At 52.8% G+C, this 17,694-nt stretch overlaps 6 protein-coding genes and 3 non-coding genes across 9 annotated transcripts; 5 read left to right on the top strand and 4 right to left on the bottom strand.

Annotated features, from left to right (window-relative positions):
• The first annotated feature begins 141 nt into the window (after nucleotides 1-141).
• On the top strand, nucleotides 142-213 carry B0H65DRAFT_t313. Its single transcript has one exon. It is a non-coding gene; the product is annotated as a tRNA-Gly (tRNA).
• Nucleotides 214-376: 163 nt separating this feature from the next.
• B0H65DRAFT_577373 (uncharacterized protein) lies at nucleotides 377-2,550 on the bottom strand (the record flags this gene model as incomplete). Its single annotated transcript, XM_062830692.1, has 3 exons — nucleotides 377-2,158; nucleotides 2,214-2,420; nucleotides 2,477-2,550. The coding sequence occupies 3 exons, from the start codon at nucleotides 2,548-2,550 to the stop codon at nucleotides 787-789; spliced, it is 1,653 nt and encodes a 550-aa protein (XP_062681106.1). The 3' UTR covers nucleotides 377-786.
• Nucleotides 2,551-3,751: 1,201 nt separating this feature from the next.
• Nucleotides 3,752-6,123, top strand: B0H65DRAFT_470937 (uncharacterized protein). Its single transcript, XM_062827066.1, has 2 exons — nucleotides 3,752-5,649; nucleotides 5,717-6,123. The coding sequence occupies exons 1-2, from the start codon at nucleotides 4,061-4,063 to the stop codon at nucleotides 5,892-5,894; spliced, it is 1,767 nt and encodes a 588-aa protein (XP_062681105.1). The 5' UTR covers nucleotides 3,752-4,060; the 3' UTR covers nucleotides 5,895-6,123.
• A 139-nt stretch (nucleotides 6,124-6,262) lies between these two features.
• B0H65DRAFT_t314 lies at nucleotides 6,263-6,333 on the top strand. Its single transcript has one exon. It is a non-coding gene; the product is annotated as a tRNA-Gly (tRNA).
• A 403-nt stretch (nucleotides 6,334-6,736) lies between these two features.
• On the bottom strand, nucleotides 6,737-6,828 carry B0H65DRAFT_t310. The gene has a single exon. It is a non-coding gene; the product is annotated as a tRNA-Glu (tRNA).
• An 840-nt stretch (nucleotides 6,829-7,668) lies between these two features.
• On the top strand, nucleotides 7,669-8,999 carry B0H65DRAFT_470931 (ribosomal L40e family-domain-containing protein). The gene is made up of 2 exons (XM_062827065.1): nucleotides 7,669-8,016; nucleotides 8,101-8,999. The coding sequence occupies exons 1-2, from the start codon at nucleotides 8,009-8,011 to the stop codon at nucleotides 8,675-8,677; spliced, it is 585 nt and encodes a 194-aa protein (XP_062681104.1). The 5' UTR covers nucleotides 7,669-8,008; the 3' UTR covers nucleotides 8,678-8,999.
• Nucleotides 9,000-9,760: 761 nt separating this feature from the next.
• B0H65DRAFT_470928 (uncharacterized protein) lies at nucleotides 9,761-10,437 on the top strand. The gene has a single exon (XM_062827064.1). It carries the CDS (start codon nucleotides 10,060-10,062, stop codon nucleotides 10,393-10,395), a length of 336 nt encoding a protein of 111 aa, XP_062681103.1. The 5' UTR covers nucleotides 9,761-10,059; the 3' UTR covers nucleotides 10,396-10,437.
• Nucleotides 10,438-11,916: 1,479 nt separating this feature from the next.
• B0H65DRAFT_470927 (uncharacterized protein) lies at nucleotides 11,917-12,456 on the bottom strand. Its single transcript, XM_062827063.1, has one exon. It carries the CDS (start codon nucleotides 12,352-12,354, stop codon nucleotides 11,986-11,988), a length of 369 nt encoding a protein of 122 aa, XP_062681102.1. The 5' UTR covers nucleotides 12,355-12,456; the 3' UTR covers nucleotides 11,917-11,985.
• A 2,165-nt stretch (nucleotides 12,457-14,621) lies between these two features.
• On the bottom strand, nucleotides 14,622-17,043 carry B0H65DRAFT_470923 (iron-sulfur clusters transporter atm-1, mitochondrial). Its single transcript, XM_062827062.1, has one exon. The coding sequence runs from the start codon at nucleotides 16,751-16,753 to the stop codon at nucleotides 14,630-14,632; it is 2,124 nt and encodes a 707-aa protein (XP_062681101.1). The 5' UTR covers nucleotides 16,754-17,043; the 3' UTR covers nucleotides 14,622-14,629.
• Nucleotides 17,044-17,694: the final 651 nt, after the last annotated feature.

The raw sequence follows: 17,694 nt of genomic DNA, 5'->3' as shown, positions 1-17,694 counted from the left end.
TTGATGAAGAAACGAAATGTCGATACTTGGTGGTGCAATTGCCTTGCAGAGTACAGTTGTTGTCGCATTGCAAAGTCCCGAAACGCAACCGTCAAAACCCCTACATACATGCTACAAACCAACAGGTAGTTACAACAAGAAGCGCCAATGGTCTAACGGCTAGGATTCATCCCTTCCAAGGATGAGGTGGGGGTTCGATTCCCTCTTGGCGCAACTTTTTTTTCTTGTTTTTTGGACCTTTTCCCTTTGATATTTTGTCGTCGGCATCGCTCTACATAGTTCATTTCTTTTTTTCTGAAAAGATGTCGAGTTTTGGCGGTTTCGTTGTTTGACAGCGTCGGCAGACGACACCATGCCAAGACATTGGTGATGCTAGCTAATCGGGCCAAAATCCATCGATTTGATATTTTCGGAAACAACACAATTCGAATGAGACGACAGAATTCGTGGTCATATGCAATTCAGGTACGTCTAATGATATTATCCAAGAACTAATAGCATCAAGCAGAACGCGACAAAATAAGTTGGGCCCGAATGAACATCACACAAAGAAGATCGCAGCTAACTCCTCCGCCCGCTGCCTTTCACCCCCTTGACCCCCCAGTCATCGCACATCATTCCTTCGTAGCGAAAACGTCCCAGAAGAACATCAAACAACCGATAACAAGCACAACTCGACGCCTTAGAAGTAGAAGTCCAAATCAACATCGGACAGCCCAGCGGCCACACAAACATGAAAGCACGCGATGTCCCAATACCCACCAACGGCCTTCAAGGCGACACCAATCAGACAGCGAACCGCACAACCCTCCATCCCCTCGGGTACTTATCCCCCTCCCTATCTACATCACCATCCACCGGAGGCAGCCAGTGCGGATTCCGCCCTCGCCAATCTGACGCGTGGCCCGAACCCGAACCCGATCCCGATCCCGGGCTGACATGCGAAGTCTGCGGGGAGTAGCTCACTGAGTGCCGCCGACGGGGGCGAGGGACATCAAATTCTGGTGCATGAGGTGCAAAGGCCCGTCCGGTTCGTGGACGAGGGTCCCAGTGAGCGTTTGGGGAAGGTATATTACAATCAGTCAAGCGGTCGTCAGAAGGGCGCTCGGCCCGGTTATCGTGTTGGTGCCGGCGATGATGGCGGTCGTTGTGATGGTCCCGAGGGTGGTGGTGTCCGTCTTTGTGCCCGTTCCCGTGGCGAATGTCGTCGGGGTGCCAATCACGGTCACGGTGGAAGTGCGTCTCTCTTGAAGAAGACCGTGGCCAGTCGTATGTGTACTCGTACTCGCGGTCGTGGTCGTGATGGCGGTGGTCGCGGTGATGGTCACGGCCGCAGGCCCGGCCCCGTTCTTTCCGGCGGTGGTCGCGGGGACCGTACTCGTACTCATCGTCGGTGTAGTGTCGTGGGGCGGGTATCTCGTGGAGGATTTCTTCGAAGCGGACCCTTGGCTGATGAGCTTGTTCGAGCTCCTTCGGCGGGCGAGCAGGGACTGTGGGCACGGCCTGAGGAGCGGGAGGTGGAATCTCGGTCGGCACCTGTCCATCGTAAGGCGGAGGGGCGCTCCCTGTAGGAGAAGGGGGGTTCGATCCCGATATTCCAGCCAAGGTAGGCCCGGAGAGATCCCGCAAAGTCTCCCACTCTCGCCTGTGCTGTCCTGCCTCTTCTGCCAGCCTCCTCTCCTTCTCCCGGTCCGCTCTTCCAGCTCTTTCCTCCTTCTCCTTCCGTTCTCTCTCCTCTCTATCCCACACGCTCCTCAGCTCAACCTGGTATCCCCTGATAACACCGAACAGCTCCTTCACAAGCTCCTCGTAGTCCTTCCCCTGTCTCTCAAGGCGAGCGATCTCATCGAGCAAAGGTTGGATCTGCTCCTCTTTGAACGTGGCATAGGACGCTAGGATTGCTTGTTGGAGGTAGGGGTCATATGCAGCAGATCGCTCGGTGGTTTCGTGCTGGAGTTGGTCGATGGAGGACCAGAGGAGGGCGAGCTCGGCTGAGATCCATTGTTGGAGGTCCGGGTTGTCGGTTTGGGGCTCGAACTGGGGTGAGGGCTGGGGGGCCGGCTGATACTCGGCTGCTGGTTGATGAGCTTGATAGTCGCTGAGTTGGGTTTGGAGGTCAGGCCATTGGGCCCAGGAAACGTGTTTGAGGTCGTCATTGCTGTGGTGGAAGGATTAGTGAGGGATGATGCGGCAGACCGTGACGTGGAACTTACCCCTCGGTTTCCGAGTCGTCTTGAAAGAGCTCGTAGCGGTACTCGTACTCCTTGCGAACTTTCTTTTCTCTGTCTCCATGTCGTCTGGAGGGCTTTCGGTGGATTTCTACCTCGTGCACATGATGTTCTTTCCTAGGCCTCGACTCCCTCGAAGTTCTCTCAACGGAGCGGGCTCTGGAGCGGCGGCGATGGCTTGGTTGGCGCACCCTATCGTAAAGATCAGTCACTTCGCGTCCAGATGGTGGATAGCACTGGGCACTCACACGTAGTACTCGCTCTGGTAGGAATTCTGGCCCATGACTTCACGGAAAAACTTGGAAATAGTACTAGGTGCCATGATTCGTCAAGCTTCAAATGACAGAGTGTATCGATTGGTGATTGGAACTAAGGAAAGGATGACGAGCAGACTGATCTAGCGCCATCATGAACAGATCATATATAAAAACAAGCTTGAGCAATGAGAGCTCCTAACCAAACTCTTAGCTTTTCCTAGTTCGTTGCTTCAACAAAGGAGCGATAGCACCAACATGAACTTGCATGTTAGCAGACAAAAGCACTTGCCCTTGACTTCCATGATGGAGTGACGGGATGGACGTTGGCTGAACAAAGCGTGGGGTGTACACAACGTTTTTGGACAAAGGAGCTCCGGTAGCTTTAGGGAGGGCTGCGCCGAGCTCCAGACCTTCATGTGCTAGAGCTTGTAAGGTGCAGAATAATGAAATGACGAAAATCGTCTGCTTTTAACGGAGATGTTGGGCTTTGGCAGGCCTTATTGGTTCATGCAGGTCACCGAGGGAGGCTCTTTGATGGATATTTGCATCCATTGTCCCTTGTCTTGTTGGCGGCCATGCTTGCCGGTTCCGCGGTCTTTGGACTGTTCGCACTGGTGAGGTATAAGACTGAGGTGGATGTCTTTAATGGTGAGCATGTGGTTTAGACGCTGAAAGCTACTGATTCTGATCGGTGGATTTGGCAAACGTTATAAAAGGAAGGGGTCTCGAATTTGTCTCGAACTTTGATGTTGTGAGCCATGTTCTTCACCTCGGTGAGTGTCATGCTGGGGCCGGTCACCGTGCGAGTCGTTGGCCCCGCGTGCAGATCTCTGGCGCAGTGCAGTGCTCCGACCACCAACTCAGAAAGTGGCGTGGACTGACGAAAAGAGACCGATCGATGGTCGTCATAGACATAAATCATTTTAAGGGTCGAAGATCTGACTTATGCAGCGGCCTGAGCTGGTGGTGTTGGCAATGTTATTGAGTGTCGATGCCGACGTGAGATGTTGATGAGTTGAAGTTGAGGTTGAAGTCGAAGTGGAAATTCTCCAGCGGCCGACGAGATTCCACTGCAGGTAGCGATCCCGCGGGTAATTTACATTGTGTAACGCCGGTAAACCGCGTCCCTTCTTTTTGGCTGTTGGTCGTTATCGGTCCCCCTTATCAATGGCTGACAGCCAAAACAAAGATCCACTCCGGACCCTCACCAGCTGCTACCGACTGGCCGCTGTAAGACTGAGATGTTGCCAAGCTTTCGATATCCGTGGCTGAAAGTTTCGGCGCTAGAACTGCAATGCACGAGCCACGCCGAGGACATGCCTTCTTCCATCTCACCTCAAAAGGACCCCTGTTCAATTTCTCCGTTTGTCACAAATTCTAGACTCATCAACCTCACTTCTCAGTTCCATCTTCAACAGGGGACCATCAACTTTCCTTGGTCCACCTACTATATACGCATAATCCACCTTGAAGCATTCATACACAGCTTCATCCTTTCACCAACCGCAATTGAAACATCTCAGTCCACCAAAGAAACAGACCACGTCAGCCATCCAGTTCCGACTTCCATTCACCATGTGGCAAGACCCTGCAAATCCTTCAGCCGACACAATGAACCAACCACAGCGGCAACCACAACCACCCTCCTCCTCAACCACAGAACAAACCCAGGAACAAACAGACGACACTCAAATGCAAGACACCTCAGAACAACCAAAGAAACTCACCCTCCTCGACCTCCCTCCCGAAATCCTCCACCAAGTGTGCACCCACCTCCCCCTCAAATCCATCCGCTCCTTCCGGCTCACCAACCGACTCCTCGGCGAAATTGGTGCCTGCCACGCCCTTCCCGAGCTAATCTTCTACCTGCACACGACCGACTTCGCGGCCCTACGCTCCATCGCCTCGCACCCCATCTACCCGCGCTTCGTGCGCTCCTTGATCTACGGGTGCGACATCTTGCCTTCGCCCCGGCTTTCGCTCAAGCAGTACGTCGCGGAATGCCGGCGGACGGAAAAGAGAAGGGCCAAGATGCATGCGAGACATGCGTGCGACGAGGCGAATCGCCCGCCGAAACCGTTGGCGGAGGTCAAGGAGAGTTATAGGGAGTATAAGCGGGTGCATCAGGCGCAGGAGGAGATCATAAGGGAGGAGAGGGATTATGAAATCCTAAAAGAGGTGGTGGGGAAGATGACGAATTTGAAGGAGGTCATGGTTAGCAGTGACTTTGAGTTTCGGTTGGGGAGCTTGGGTTCTTCGAGTTCGTCTTCGTCATATGGTGGGCACGGCGGGAGCGGGACGAAGGATTGCAGGACGCCGTTCGATAAGCTCGATTGTTTGACGCAGCTGGATGGGGAGAAGGGGCAGGAGGGCGTGAGGCATTTGCGGGCGATTATGATGGCTGTGAAGGAGGCGGGGATCGAGCTCAAGAGTCTCTGCGCGGGATTGATTCACTGGAGCTTCTTTAATGAGGCGTTGGGAAATTTTGGGTTTCACAGCATGGGGAATTTGCTGGCCAACTTGACGCGATTCGAGCTCCTCGTGCTGCCTGGGCCGAGCCAGGACCCGGAGGATTTTCAGCACGCGGACGCGATCGAGATGAATAACATGAGCATCGACGTGATGGAAGAGATTTTCCGGTGCCAGGAGCTGATGAGGAAGGGTGTCATCCGGAATCTGGTGAAGGGCATGCCGAATTTGGAGATCCTGTCGATCGGGTTTATGGATCATGCGGAGGATAACGACTTCATCTTTCCCGCGAGGCTGCAGGATGTCATTCCGCTGAACCACACGTTCCCGAACCTGGAGAGCTTGAAGCTCGAAGGGTTGGAGACGGAGAGGCAGGAGCTGACGGACTTTGTGGTAAAGCATAAGGATAGTTTGATGAAGTTGGAGCTCAGAGATATGCGACTCGTCACGACATCGTGGAGGAAGCTGTTGCCGGAGCTGCGGTACGAACTTAAGACGGAGTTGATGGAGGAGGTATCCATCTATGGTATGGCCTTGGGAATGGGCGAGGAGGACGACGATCAGGAGCTGGAGGAGTGGTTTATGGGTGATCCGGAGGATCATGGGGCGACGGAGCTGGCGACCAGAGTCCAGAAGTACTTTATGGATACGAGCATGGGCGACTGCCCGCTGTCGAGGGAGAACATGGAGCCTATGTGAGTACCCACCATTCGATCCGCTGGTTGAGTAAGGGATGAAATACTGACCTCTATCGCGGAACAGACCCGACGATGATTTGATGGACGAAGACATCTTGGACCACCCTTTCGAGGGTTTGGTGCCGGAACACGAGCTGGCTGAGCTGATCCTGGGAGGCATGCAGTTTCCGGGAGGAGGAAATCCGTTTGGGGATCCGTTCGATGATCCGTCTTTCGAGGTTCCTGGAGGGTGGTTGGACTGATGCAGGAGCAGTGGTCACTTATATATAGTAGATGGGATGGGAGGATGCATGGAACAAAAAGTAGACAACATGGCTCAACGGGGTGAAGGACAAACGCAAAGATTACTATAGGCCACTCACAGCGGCAACGGTTATGATGATGTACGATGACTTGTACATTTTTGCAAAAGAAAGCGCACAACGACAGCATCACCAAAAATGAGATACAGGTTAAATGGAAAATGTGTCGCAATCAAGAGTGGCAAGCTGTCGTGATTCGGTACCACGAATGCACGAAATCGTAAGATGAGCCGCACGCTGTAACACGAAACGGGAGTGTATTGCGGTCATAGGCTAAAACTTGGAGAGGACTTGTCAACAACCAATAGGCGCCAGTGGTTTAGTGGTAAAATCCATCGTTGCCATCGATGGGCCCCGCGTTCGATTCGCGGCTGGCGCAATAAGGTTTCTTTTCCTTTTTGCACTTTTCTCGTTTGCATTCACAACTGAAATGCAGGCCACACACGATGAGGGGGCTGTTCGTCACTCTGATCTTTCTCTTTTTGCTTTCGTATGTGCTCTATTAGAGAATTCTGTGTATGTACGAAGTGACTTTTAACAAGGAAAACACAAGTGTGTAAAAAGATATACAATGCAGTAAGTAATTAGTAACAATGTTCTCCCGTTTCCCATGCCCGCCTGCCGTCCGTCACACAAAATCGGCATGGCCCGTGCACGGTAATTCTTGTTTCCAAACATTTCACAAGTGCAAATTTTTGGCTGTGCCCTGGTTGTGGATGAAAAGAAAGAAGCATCTCGCGAGATGCAAAAAAAGGAAAAAAAAATACAAAAAGATATTGAGACTCGGATACCGGGAGTCGAACCCGGGGCTGTTGAGAGAGCAGTCACTCCTTAGAAGTGAGAGTCAACGATGTTACCGCTACACCATACCCGATTCAAGATCCGAGGATCTGAAGGAGATGGTCCCGATTGGATGATGGAAGGAAGGGCTAGGAGATGGGGTTATGAAGGGCGGGTTTGTGTGGTGTGGGTGGAGCGGGAAGGGCGGGTTTGACTTGGGGCTCCCGGGATGAAGGTATGAGAGGGTTGGAGGATTGAGGGTTAAGGCTTTGTAAGGTTGGGCTTGTGGTTGTCTCGCAATATTAAAAATTCATAGGTTTGCTAGGAGTGATGTCTGTGAAAATTGCAGAAAGGATTGCATTTAAATTGGCATCAGTTGGCCTGGTGGTTGGAGGATTTCAGCGTTTGGGGACCCAGGCCGGGAAGTGGATTGAAGTGTTAAGATTTGGGAGTTGGGACCTCGACCTGATGCATGTTTGTCTGTGTTGGCTCAGTGGTGATGAAAATGTGAAAGTGAGTCCGGATATCCACCATGATTGGAATGTTGCATTTTTGATGTCCAAATGATTGCGGGCAATGCCAAACAAGAGAGCTCCGATCTTCCGGAACGAACGCCGGTGTGATCGGGGCCGTGACTTCGAGGTGAGGTCGGGCAGCACGGAGGTGGCCGTGCACTTTGCGGGACAGTGACCGAATGGACGACAGCAAGCTTCCAGCCCTGGGCAACAAGACGAACACAGGATGGCACAGACCATCTCCCTACCCGAAAAGGGACTAGCGTGACCTTGTGCGCTTTGCAAGCCCCCACAGAATTGTTGCTGACTAACCGCACACAAGGTGAATTTTCAATGACAGTCGCGAAACTCAATCCTCCTCTCCGAAGTGTAGCGACAACGGTATTTACGAGGAGCCCATTCGAGATCCGTCAAGGTGCGTTTGCGCAGCAACCAGATATTGCCAATTTGACCATCAATACTAACTGTCGCCGTCAAGATGATTGAACCATCCCTCAAGGCGGTTAGTAGCCCCCGTTGACCCCGAAAACCTGCATCGACGAATTTCCCTCGAAAAAGAAGGCGACGAGAGGCCATCACGACAAAGGCAGCAAGGCAGCCAGCGACGACATCCACCCAAACGAACATGGCGACGACAACGACGACAACGACAACAAGCGCCCGATCAATTCGCCCAACCGATTACAGCTTTGGAGGAATTACGTGTATCTGACCATGGTGTTGCTATTCTAGTTGGCGTCGAAGTTCAACTGCGACAAGATGATTTGGTATGTCCACCTCCAGACGAACCTCTGCCTGGCAGCAGGGACAGCGAACAACCAGCGACAGAAATACTGACTGACTCGAAACAGCCGCAAGTGCTACGCTCGTCTCCCTCCCCGTGCCACCAACTGCCGCAAGCGCAAGTGTGGCCACACCAACCAGCTCCGCCCCAAGAAGAAGTACGTCTACGCTCTCCTCCGATACCGATTCCGATCAACACAACCAGCACCATCAGCACCAGCACCTCAATTACCTCGCACCGCTTCTGTCCCTTCCATCACCGCATTCACCACTATCACCGCTGCCACCACCTTAAACTCCGACCGATCGCACACAAGACATCGTACTAACAATTCCCCCCCTCTAGGCTTAAATAAGCGGATCGCCCCCCACTCGGGCTCAGACTCGGCAGTTCTTTTCTTCGACAACGAGGACGTATTGGTGGACGACTATGGCTTGCTTTGTTGTCGCTGTCGCTATCGCTGCAGCGGCGCCTTGACGGAAGAAGAGGATTGGAAACATTCAGCACTTCTGGCTGCTGCAACACCGCTACAACAACATCATCCGGACTACATCACCACTTTTCGGGCTGGGGCGGATTTGTTAGCAAAGCAAGACTCCTGTAGCACGAATACGAAGACTGCTGCCGTCTGGCCTTGGTTTTAGGTTCATGATGACAGTCTGAAAAATCATACCCTGTTTTGAGGCAAAGCCATTGTGTGACTGGTGCAACAATGGGAGCGACATAAAGGATCAACGACAGGAACAGCAGGACGAATGACGACCGGCGTCGGCGAGTGCCCATGACTGAGGAATGACGGAGGGTGCGCGAGCAGAGGCAACGACACAGGCTCTGGTGTCGCCACGCCCACTGCCTCCCAAACCTGCTCTCATGACAGGTAAGCCCGCGATGTTTCGCCTATCAGAAACCCATCTTCAACACTCTGTCGCAAACCGTCCTCATCTCACAACAAGGAACACGGCCGGCCTCGTCGAGACTTGAAAAGGGGACTGCGAACGGTGGCAAGACGTAGGTGATGGACAGTCTTCTCCCCGGCCACCTCCTCGCTCCGGTGCAAGTGCGCCTGTCTGTTCGTGTCAATCCCTTCTCGTTTCTATCAAAAGGTTTCGTACTAGGGGTTTGAAGCGGTGCAGCGGAGATGAGGATGATCTTTGGAAACCACTATACTTTGAGGAGCTGGTGGTGATGGCGACGATGACCAAGATGATTATGTGAGTAGATATTCTTGGTTATTTACATCGGCGACAAAGATCACGAGATTTACCGAAATGCTTCATTTCCAGGACTTTTCCAAGGATCGGGACATTCGAACAGGATCGGGAAATCCAGGTTTGAACTGGAACCGGGCACCCCATATCTTGGCGGAATTTACCGCTTAAATCCGGTTCAGGAAGGCCAGTGCGGTTCCCCCTGAAAGCTTCCATTTCAAGAGATCCATATTTGATTTGATTAGAGCAGATCACGACATGAAGTTATTTGGAGTCCTAGGCAGCGATAACGATGAGGGCAGCAGCGGCGGTGGAAGCGGCGGCAGAGATGACAATAGCTTCAATTCAAATTGCAATATAGAAAAGGGCTCGCGATGCTGTGCACACCCAGAAAAGTGGGGGGTCTATCTCGCTACGGTTTTGGATCTAGCTGGCTACGGATTCCGGTTGAGGTTGTCGATGCCGTGAGTGGTGATGCTTTGGGGTCCTACGTCATGGTCATATTTTTGGTTCGGAGAGGAGTCTGTCTAGGCGCCTAGGATGTCGTGAGACGGAGGCAAAGGTGTGTTCTTGACGTTACCACTTACCTGCCCAGGACTGGAAGTGGGTAGTTGAGGAGATCATCAACACCTCGATCATTACTGGGAGTATAAAGCCATCCTCCATCTCCTCCGAATCCCAGACTCTCATCTATGTCGCCAGCATCAACATCATCACCAACGCCATCACCAGCTGCCTAGGCTTGCTTCACTTCCACAACAAAACCAAACAAACATCTTTCTCCTCCCAGCAAGCAACAACCCAAACAAACACACAAAATGAAGTTCACCACCATCCTCCTCGCCCTCGGCACCACCGCCCCGGCTGTCCTCGCCGCCGACATGGACCTAGTCGACATGTGGGTCGACACCAATTTCAACGGGCCCAAGTACACCGGCCGGGGGGACGTGGGCCAATGCGTCAACCTCCCGAGCAACTTCAACGACAACCTGAGCAGCGGCAAAGCCCGGCCCGGTTACAAGTGCACAATCTGGCCCGACGCCGACTGCAAAACCAACAGGTTCGACTCTAGCTTTGATGATAAGGGCTCAGGCGCGAGCTTCCCAGATTGGATTAATGATAGGGCGAGCAGCTGGAGGTGTTATAGGGCTTGAGATGGAGGAGGGGTTGATGGGAGGTTACCTACGGGGCGAGGGTTTTGGTCGAGATCATCTTTGATGAGACTGGCGGAAGGAGCAGCTGCTCCGAATAACGCGGCGAGAATGGCGCAGCGAGCCAGCGCAGCGCAACAACTCAGCGCGGAGAAGGGCCTCAGTTCAACGCCAGTTTTGACCTACCTCGCGCTGCCTTAACTTCACACAGCGCACCTGCGCGGCCTCGGAAATTCCCAAGGTAGTATAACCCTGACCCGGGCAATATCTTGTAGGGAGAGTTACCTAAAAAGGGTCCGGATTGATAGTATGGAGATCTCCCTTCTATTGGGCCTCTAGGTATTGCCTAGCCAACTCTATCCGGTAGCGACAACAACGCAGTTCAGCGAAGGTGTGAAGTTGTCAAGCGCGCACGAGGATCCCACGTGCCCTCAGCGCAACCCAGTTCGGAGTCGAAGTTGCGCTGCGCTACGCTATTCGGAGCCCTGGGAAGGAGTGAGGGGAGTTGAGAGAGCAGCTGGCGGTTGAGACACGATGGGAGTGTTGGGGTGAGGAGGGGAAAGGAGATGGTGGACAGAAGTGGAAGTGAAAGTGGTGAAGATTGGAAGCGGAGAAGACACGGACGGAGTCAGAAAGACGCGGACGGCGGACGGCGGACGGTGGAATGGTGGTGGTGAGCATGATGATGAAAAAGAGTGGAGTAAGTAACGAGTGCTGCAATGGGCACACGACGGAGTGAGGAGGGGAAAGAAGACTGTTTCTTTGCCCCGTCCTGTCTTTTTGCTTCTTTTCTTAGATGTTTTGTTTTGCCCCCCAGTGCCCAGTTTGTATCATGCTTGCCCCCTACTACCATTCATTCAATAAAAGTACCTATCCTTTTATGCCCCAAAAATGCTTCCAGCTCTTGACTTTTTCCCCTCTTTCTGGTGAAAGCGAAGCTTAACTCTGTGTGTAGTATTACAGATTTGTCCCAAACACCTCCTCCTATTCCTTTTCTTTAGCCACCTCTGCAATTACGGACACATTCCCATTTCGTCAAATTATCCTTCAACTCTCTATGCATTCTTCACTCCTCCACCCCCGTTCCCTTCTTCACACGGCTTCCAGTCTAGAGGCGGTCGAGATGCCTCTTCAGAACAAGTGCTTCTGGACTCACGTTGCTCCTGTTTACAAGATCATTTTTTTTTTCCCCCACCCTATGTTCACTGTCATCCTCTCTACGTCCATTCACATGCTTGCATCACTTAGGTTGGCATGAAATCTTCAGATCTTGGGGTGTGTAAAAGGCGTTTTATTGAAAAGAATGAAGCATGCTGGGGGGGTTTAATACAAACTGGGGCAAAAACAATCTAAGGAAAGGAAAGAACAGGACAGGACGGGGCAAAAGAAACAGGCTTCTTTTCCCTTCTTCACTTCGACACTCCGACTCGTGTGCTCAGCACCGACTCTCGACTTCCTCCTCCCCTATCCAACTCCCACACTACTACTCCATCCCCTTCTCTCCACTCTCATCCTCCCCTCCCCTCCTCCATCTCCCTTCCCCTCCTCCATCTCCATCGCATGTATGTGATTGCGTAAGGCTGAGCCTATGTCTCAAGCCTTAACACACTTCCAACTACTAGCCTTATCATTGATCCAATCCGGGAAGCTACTCGAGCCAGGGTTCTGGTTGAAAGAAAACCCAGTACCCTTGCAGTCCTTATCGACCCAAATAGTGCAGCGGAATCCCGCCTTGGCTTTACCGGAAGACGAAATGTCGTTGAAATTGGAGGGAAGGTTCTTGCAGTCGCCTGGGTTGGCGGAGCCGGTGAACTTGAGGTCGAGGAAGTCCTTGTTCTTCCAGAGGTCGATGAGGTCTTGGGCGCGGGCTAAGAGGATGGCGGGCTCGGCGATGGCCTCGGCTTCGGGAGCGGGGGCAGGCGCGGCGATGGCCATGGTGGTGAGGAGGGTGGTGAGTTGCATGTTGAAGGTTAAGGAGTTGGTTGGTTGGTTGGTTGGTTGGGAAGGTGGTTTGTTTGTTTGGTTTTGGATTGATGTGGAAGTGGAAGTGGAAGTGCAAGTTGTTGCTGATGAGGAGGAGAGTTGGGTTGATGAGCGGATAGGATGCATTGTTTTATACTTGTTGTTGCAAGCTCTAGATGTTCAAAACGGTCGAGTGTCTCGAGGTGAGTTCTAACTTGTCAAGCTCTTACCCTTTGCCTCCTTCGACTCCCCTCGGAGTTTGGACTCCCCATCACCACCACGAGAACTCCGACATCGAGCACCCACAACACCAACCAGGAATAGCTTCTCACATCATCTTCACCATCACCATCGCCTACATCCAAATTGTTTACCAGAAAACCTCGTCTTGGCTCGCACCACAGCGTGCTAAGAAAGGCAATCCGAGAGATGATGTCTCGGCTTGTTTACTCGAAGAAGCTGAAGCAACCACTCCAGAGTTCAGCCTACGTCAACAAAACCACGCCCCTTATTCCTCAAAACAGTATACTACCAATGAGCATCAAGCAAGCCTCATCTCCGCCGCGCTGCTCAGAGCTGAACACCGAAGCGTAACCCCGAGTCGTACCAGGCTGACGGTCAGAGTGACAAGAAGTGAAGTGAGATAAGCGCAATCTATTTCGCCTAGCACTGCAGCTATTTTTCTCCCCCGCATCAGCTCCTCCGCCTCACACGGCAGACACGGCAGATGGATTCGCCTTGCACGGCAGCTGTCTGCGTACCAGTCCACAGCAGAGGCCCGGAGAATGGGAGAGAGGAAAGCGGTGAAACGACCAACTCCAGTCATCTGTCGACCTGTCGACCTGTGGTCAGCCTACCAATAACGACGTTGTATAAGGGGAGCTTGTTTATTCGTCTGACAGAGTCTCACAGAGTGATGCTCGAATCAGGGGTAGTACACACTATGTAGTACACAACCGGGGACGAGCTAGTTTAATTCGTTTTATTCGTCTGACGGGCTAAGCCCTACGTAAGGGGCACTAACTTTACCGCAAATCAGGGGGTAACACAGCGTTGCCCCGAAGGCAGTGGACAGATACACGACGAAGATGTGACCTGTCAGTTGACCTTTGACTTCCCCTTTCCCACCTGTGGAAGTTGTGGCACCCGTTTCCCCGGATTCTGGGAACCAGTCAACGACGACCACTGTGTACACAACATTGAACCTCTGGCACACAAAGTTTGTGTAGGTAGGTAAGCAGCCACGACAAGGGGTCAAGACTCAAGGGTCTAGAATATGCAGTCATTCGGCAGTCGACCGTCGGACTGTACTACTGTGTTCTAGACTCCCGGAAGAAAAGAACCTGAACATACCTAACATCGGAAATAGCAGATCGCATGTCAGATGCCGTCCATGTCAGATGCTGTTGGATTCCAGCCTGGTAAGGCAGTTAAAGCAGGAAGACAAGGTCAATAAGGCACAAAAGGCTGCTGAAATGGCCAAAGTTGCTCAAGCCCCCTTCATAAAGGAATCTGGAGCGCAGTTCTGTTCATGAGCACATTATCATAACAACATCCTCCCTCCCTCTCTCCTCTCCTCCATTAGTCCGCGGCGTCAGGCGCCATTACCGCTCGGCTAATCTAAGTCGCTTACGGATGCCTCATTTATAGAGCATTGTGCAGCGCCAAGATCCTCATTGTTTCTTGAACCCCTATTTTCGCTTACACCCGTGTTGGGTGGGCTATGTTGATCCGGTTGGTTGGTTGGTTGGCTGAGGACCTGAGGTTGGCAAATGGTCTGTAGAGTACCTACCTGCATGCACTTTCAGGACATCGTACGTATGTTCTGGATTTTCTCGGCCACTTGGCCAACGGTCGATGATGACACTTCTGACTCCCTCTCGGAGCGGCCATCGTTGGTGGACGACGGACGATCGGGTACCTAAGCTCTGAACTGAATCCTTCGGAGGTAAGCCCGACCGCACTCGTTTTGTCAATGACCATAATGTCGGTCATCAGCGGACACTTTTGCGAGCTTGATGAAGTCCCCATGTTGTGCGCGACCGGATTGCCCATGCGCCAACAGAGAAGATAGAAGGCCGAAAGACGGCTTCGGACCAACCCAGTTTTTGTTCCAGCGAGACGACGCCAACTAAATGCCAGAAAAAAAAAAGGAAAACATCGAATGTAGATTTTTGAACTCCTCCAGACCAAAACTATGTATGTCCAAGAGTTCTATGCAAGAAAGTACCCCATCTATATATCTCCCACCCACTCCCACTTCCACTCCCACTCATTACGCCTTCTTCTCAACCACCTCTTTCTCCCCCTTCACCTCCCCCTCCGCAGTCATCAACATCTCCTGCGCCCTCCACAACTGCGCATAAACCCCATTAGTCTCCATCAACTCCCTATGCGTGCCCTGCTCCACCACCCGTCCCTCCTTCAAAACAATGATCAAATCCGCATCATAAATCGTCCTCAACCTGTGCGCCACAAACAAACTCGTCTTCTTCTCTCCTTTTTGGCCAAGTCCCTTGAGAATGGCATTGATATTCTCCATCAACGCCTGCTCGGTATGCGTATCCAGCGCACTCGTAGCCTCGTCAAAGAACAAAAGCGGTGGGTCTTTCAGAATCAAACGCGAGACAGCAAGTCTTTGCTTCTCGCCGCCGGAAATCATCAATCCGCGCTCACCGACTTTGGTATTGTATCCATCTCTCCAGGAAATGATCTTCTCGTGGATGTGCGCGCGCTTAGCGGCTTCGATGACCTGCTCGGGCGAAGCAGACAGGTTGCCGTAGCGGATGTTATGTTCGACCGTGTCGTTGAAGAGGGGGGTATCTTGCGGTACTACGCCGATCGCTTTCCTCAAGGACTCCAAAGTGACGGAGCGGATGTCTTGGTCGTCGATGGAGATGGTGCCCTTTTGTACGTCGTAAAACCTGAACAGGAGACGAAGAAGCGTGGATTTGCCGCAGCCGGAGGGGCCGACGATGGCGACCTTTTTGCCGGCGGGGATGGTAAGACTCAAATCGCGAAGGATGGGTGACTCGGGGTGGTAGCCGAAGGTGACGTTTTGGAAGTTGATCTCGCCGCCGCGGGTGAGAGACAAAGGTTTGGCGTTGGGTTGCTCGGTGATGGTCACGTTGACTTTTTGGAGGTTGAAGAGGGTTTCCATGTCGAGGAGGGCCTGACGCAACTCGCGGTAGACGGAACCCAGGAAGTTCAGGGGGACTGACAGCTGGAAGACGAGCTGGTTGATCAAGACCAGATCGCCGATGGTGAGCTTGCCGGTGGCGATCCCGTGGGCGCCCATCCACATCATCGCCGTCAAGGCGGTGGAGAAGATGATGTTTTGTCCCGAGTTGAGGAACGCCAGAGAGGTGGCGACCTTGATGCTGTTCTTCTCGTATTGGGCGAGGGCTTTGTCGTAGCGGCCGACCTCGTAGGCTTCGTTGTTGAAGTACTTGACAGCTTCGTAGTTAATGAGGGAGTCGACGGCAATGGTAGAGGCCTTGTTATCTGCCGCGTTGGCTTGGCGACGGAACTTTGTGCGCCAGGCTGTTGTGAGAATGGTAAAGGCCGTGTAGCTGACCATGGTCAGGGCAGTAAGAGCGGCATACTCCCAGCCAAAGTTGTAGGTCAAAATACCGCAGACCATGGAGATTTCCAGAGCGGTAGGGACAATGTGAAAGACCATGCTGGTCAAAAGGAAGCTGATGCCCTTGGTACCACGGTCGATAGCCCTGGTCAAACCACCCGTCTGCTTGGACAGATGGAAGCTCAGATCCAGATTCAGCAAATGCATAAAAGTGTTCTTGGCAACCTTGCGAATCGCCTTCTGCGCAACCGACGCGAAGACGGCATTTCTTAGTTCTTGAGAAACCACAGCGCCTATCCTAGCCGCACCATAACCCAGAATCATGCTTCCAGCCACGGCCGTGACGGAACCACCAGTTGTAGAAAAGTCGATGTTGAGCGCGTCGACGATCTCGCGGAAGTAGAAGGGCACCTGGACGTTGAGCACCTTGCCACCAACCAGCAAGCTGATAGCCAGCAGCACTCGGGCCTTGTCGCCCCAGCTGCCCTTGGGCCATAGGTATTTGGACATCTCCTTCATGATGGCCCAATCGGCCTTGCGCTGTTCCTGCGCGGTTTTATCGATGGCGGCGAGGGGATCGACGGGGCCTCGACCGGTGGCCTTGGGTACGGCGGGGACGACGGGTTTCGCTTCATCTTTGACAAGACGAGGGGAGGATGTGGTAAAGGAAGCTCGGAGGTTGGCGATGGTGGGTGTCGCGTGGATCGAGGAGAGTCGGGGAGCCCAGAGACGGGGGCCGCGGAGGAGGGCGGAGGTGCCGTGGGCTCTGTGGAGGCTTGTAGCAGCCATGGTGCTGAGCTTTATAGACGGCGCCATGGTTGTTGTGTGTGCCCCGGGAGCATTGGCTGCTCCTCAAGGGGTTGTGGTGGTGTCCGTATAAGTCGGCCGGACCAAGTCAATGGACGGAGAGAGGAATTCGCGCCAGCTCTTATAGAGAGCCCATGCCGTGGTGGTCGGGGATGGGCAATGGGTGGCGGAGGCGGTGGGAGGTGTCGGTGACAGGTCGGTAAGGGAGATATAAGAGACAAAAGGAATTGTACAAGTATTGAAAGATACAGCCAGACAAACCGCCGAGGCTCTGGAGCTTCACCATGTCGCGATTGTGGGGCACCCAATGATGCAATCAGCGTGAGCAATGGGCATCTCTAGCCTGCCGCGGGTGCCGCCGCAGCGTGCCACAGGGCAGCACAGGGGACCAATTGTGCACAGACCCCTAACATTTTGTGGATATGTGACCAATGACATGAAGCCGGCCGGCATCCATTGAGGTTCCGTCTGGGGTCTTCGGCATCCTTCCGGCCGGCTCGGAGCTCGTGATACGACGCCGTATGTGCGGCCGGCACAAATCGCGCGGCGGAAAACACGCGGAGGAAATCACGCACCGGAATGCTTGGTTGTGATCACCAACCGTATAATACCGAGACCATAAATGTTAGGTAAAATGGTAGACAATAATCACTGCCGTCCTAGCTCTATCAGACTCATCAGCGTAATTATATGTCACTTCTTAGTTCTTGACAGCAACCCTTTCATTGAACTCTTCCCATTCTCTTCCTCCCCATATCTAGGTCTAGAGTAGAGACGTGACATATGTAATCATGCTAAGGCTAAGGAAAAATGAGTGCTAAGAAACACCAACCAAGGGGGCATGAACTCTTCATCGCCCTCCAAAACGGACATGAAAACAAAACAACGCCTCGCAATGCAAAAATGAAACAAAAAATCGGGCGCATAGCTCCCATGCAGACATGCCATGC

Source organism: Neurospora tetraspora, assembly GCF_033439725.1.
Source record: "Neurospora tetraspora strain CBS 560.94 chromosome Unknown B0H65scaffold_5, whole genome shotgun sequence".
Lineage (NCBI taxonomy): Eukaryota > Fungi > Ascomycota > Sordariomycetes > Sordariales > Sordariaceae > Neurospora > Neurospora tetraspora.
This window is presented reverse-complemented; position numbering and strand designations above follow the sequence as displayed.

What these genes read in the sequence shown, in the direction of transcription:
- B0H65DRAFT_470937 (XM_062827066.1), top strand. Translation starts at nt 4,061, where the DNA reads ATGTGGCAAGACCCTGCAAATCCTTCAGCCGACACAATGAACCAACCA. An exon ending in AGGGAGAACATGGAGCCTAT is followed by an intron (nt 5,650 to 5,716) that starts GTGAGTACCCAC and finishes ATCGCGGAACAG; the next exon opens with ACCCGACGATGATTTGATGG.
- B0H65DRAFT_470928 (XM_062827064.1), top strand. Translation starts at nt 10,060, where the DNA reads ATGAAGTTCACCACCATCCTCCTCGCCCTCGGCACCACCGCCCCGGCT.
- B0H65DRAFT_470927 (XM_062827063.1), bottom strand. Translation starts at nt 12,354, where the DNA reads ATGCAACTCACCACCCTCCTCACCACCATGGCCATCGCCGCGCCTGCC.
- B0H65DRAFT_470923 (XM_062827062.1), bottom strand. Translation starts at nt 16,753, where the DNA reads ATGGCGCCGTCTATAAAGCTCAGCACCATGGCTGCTACAAGCCTCCAC.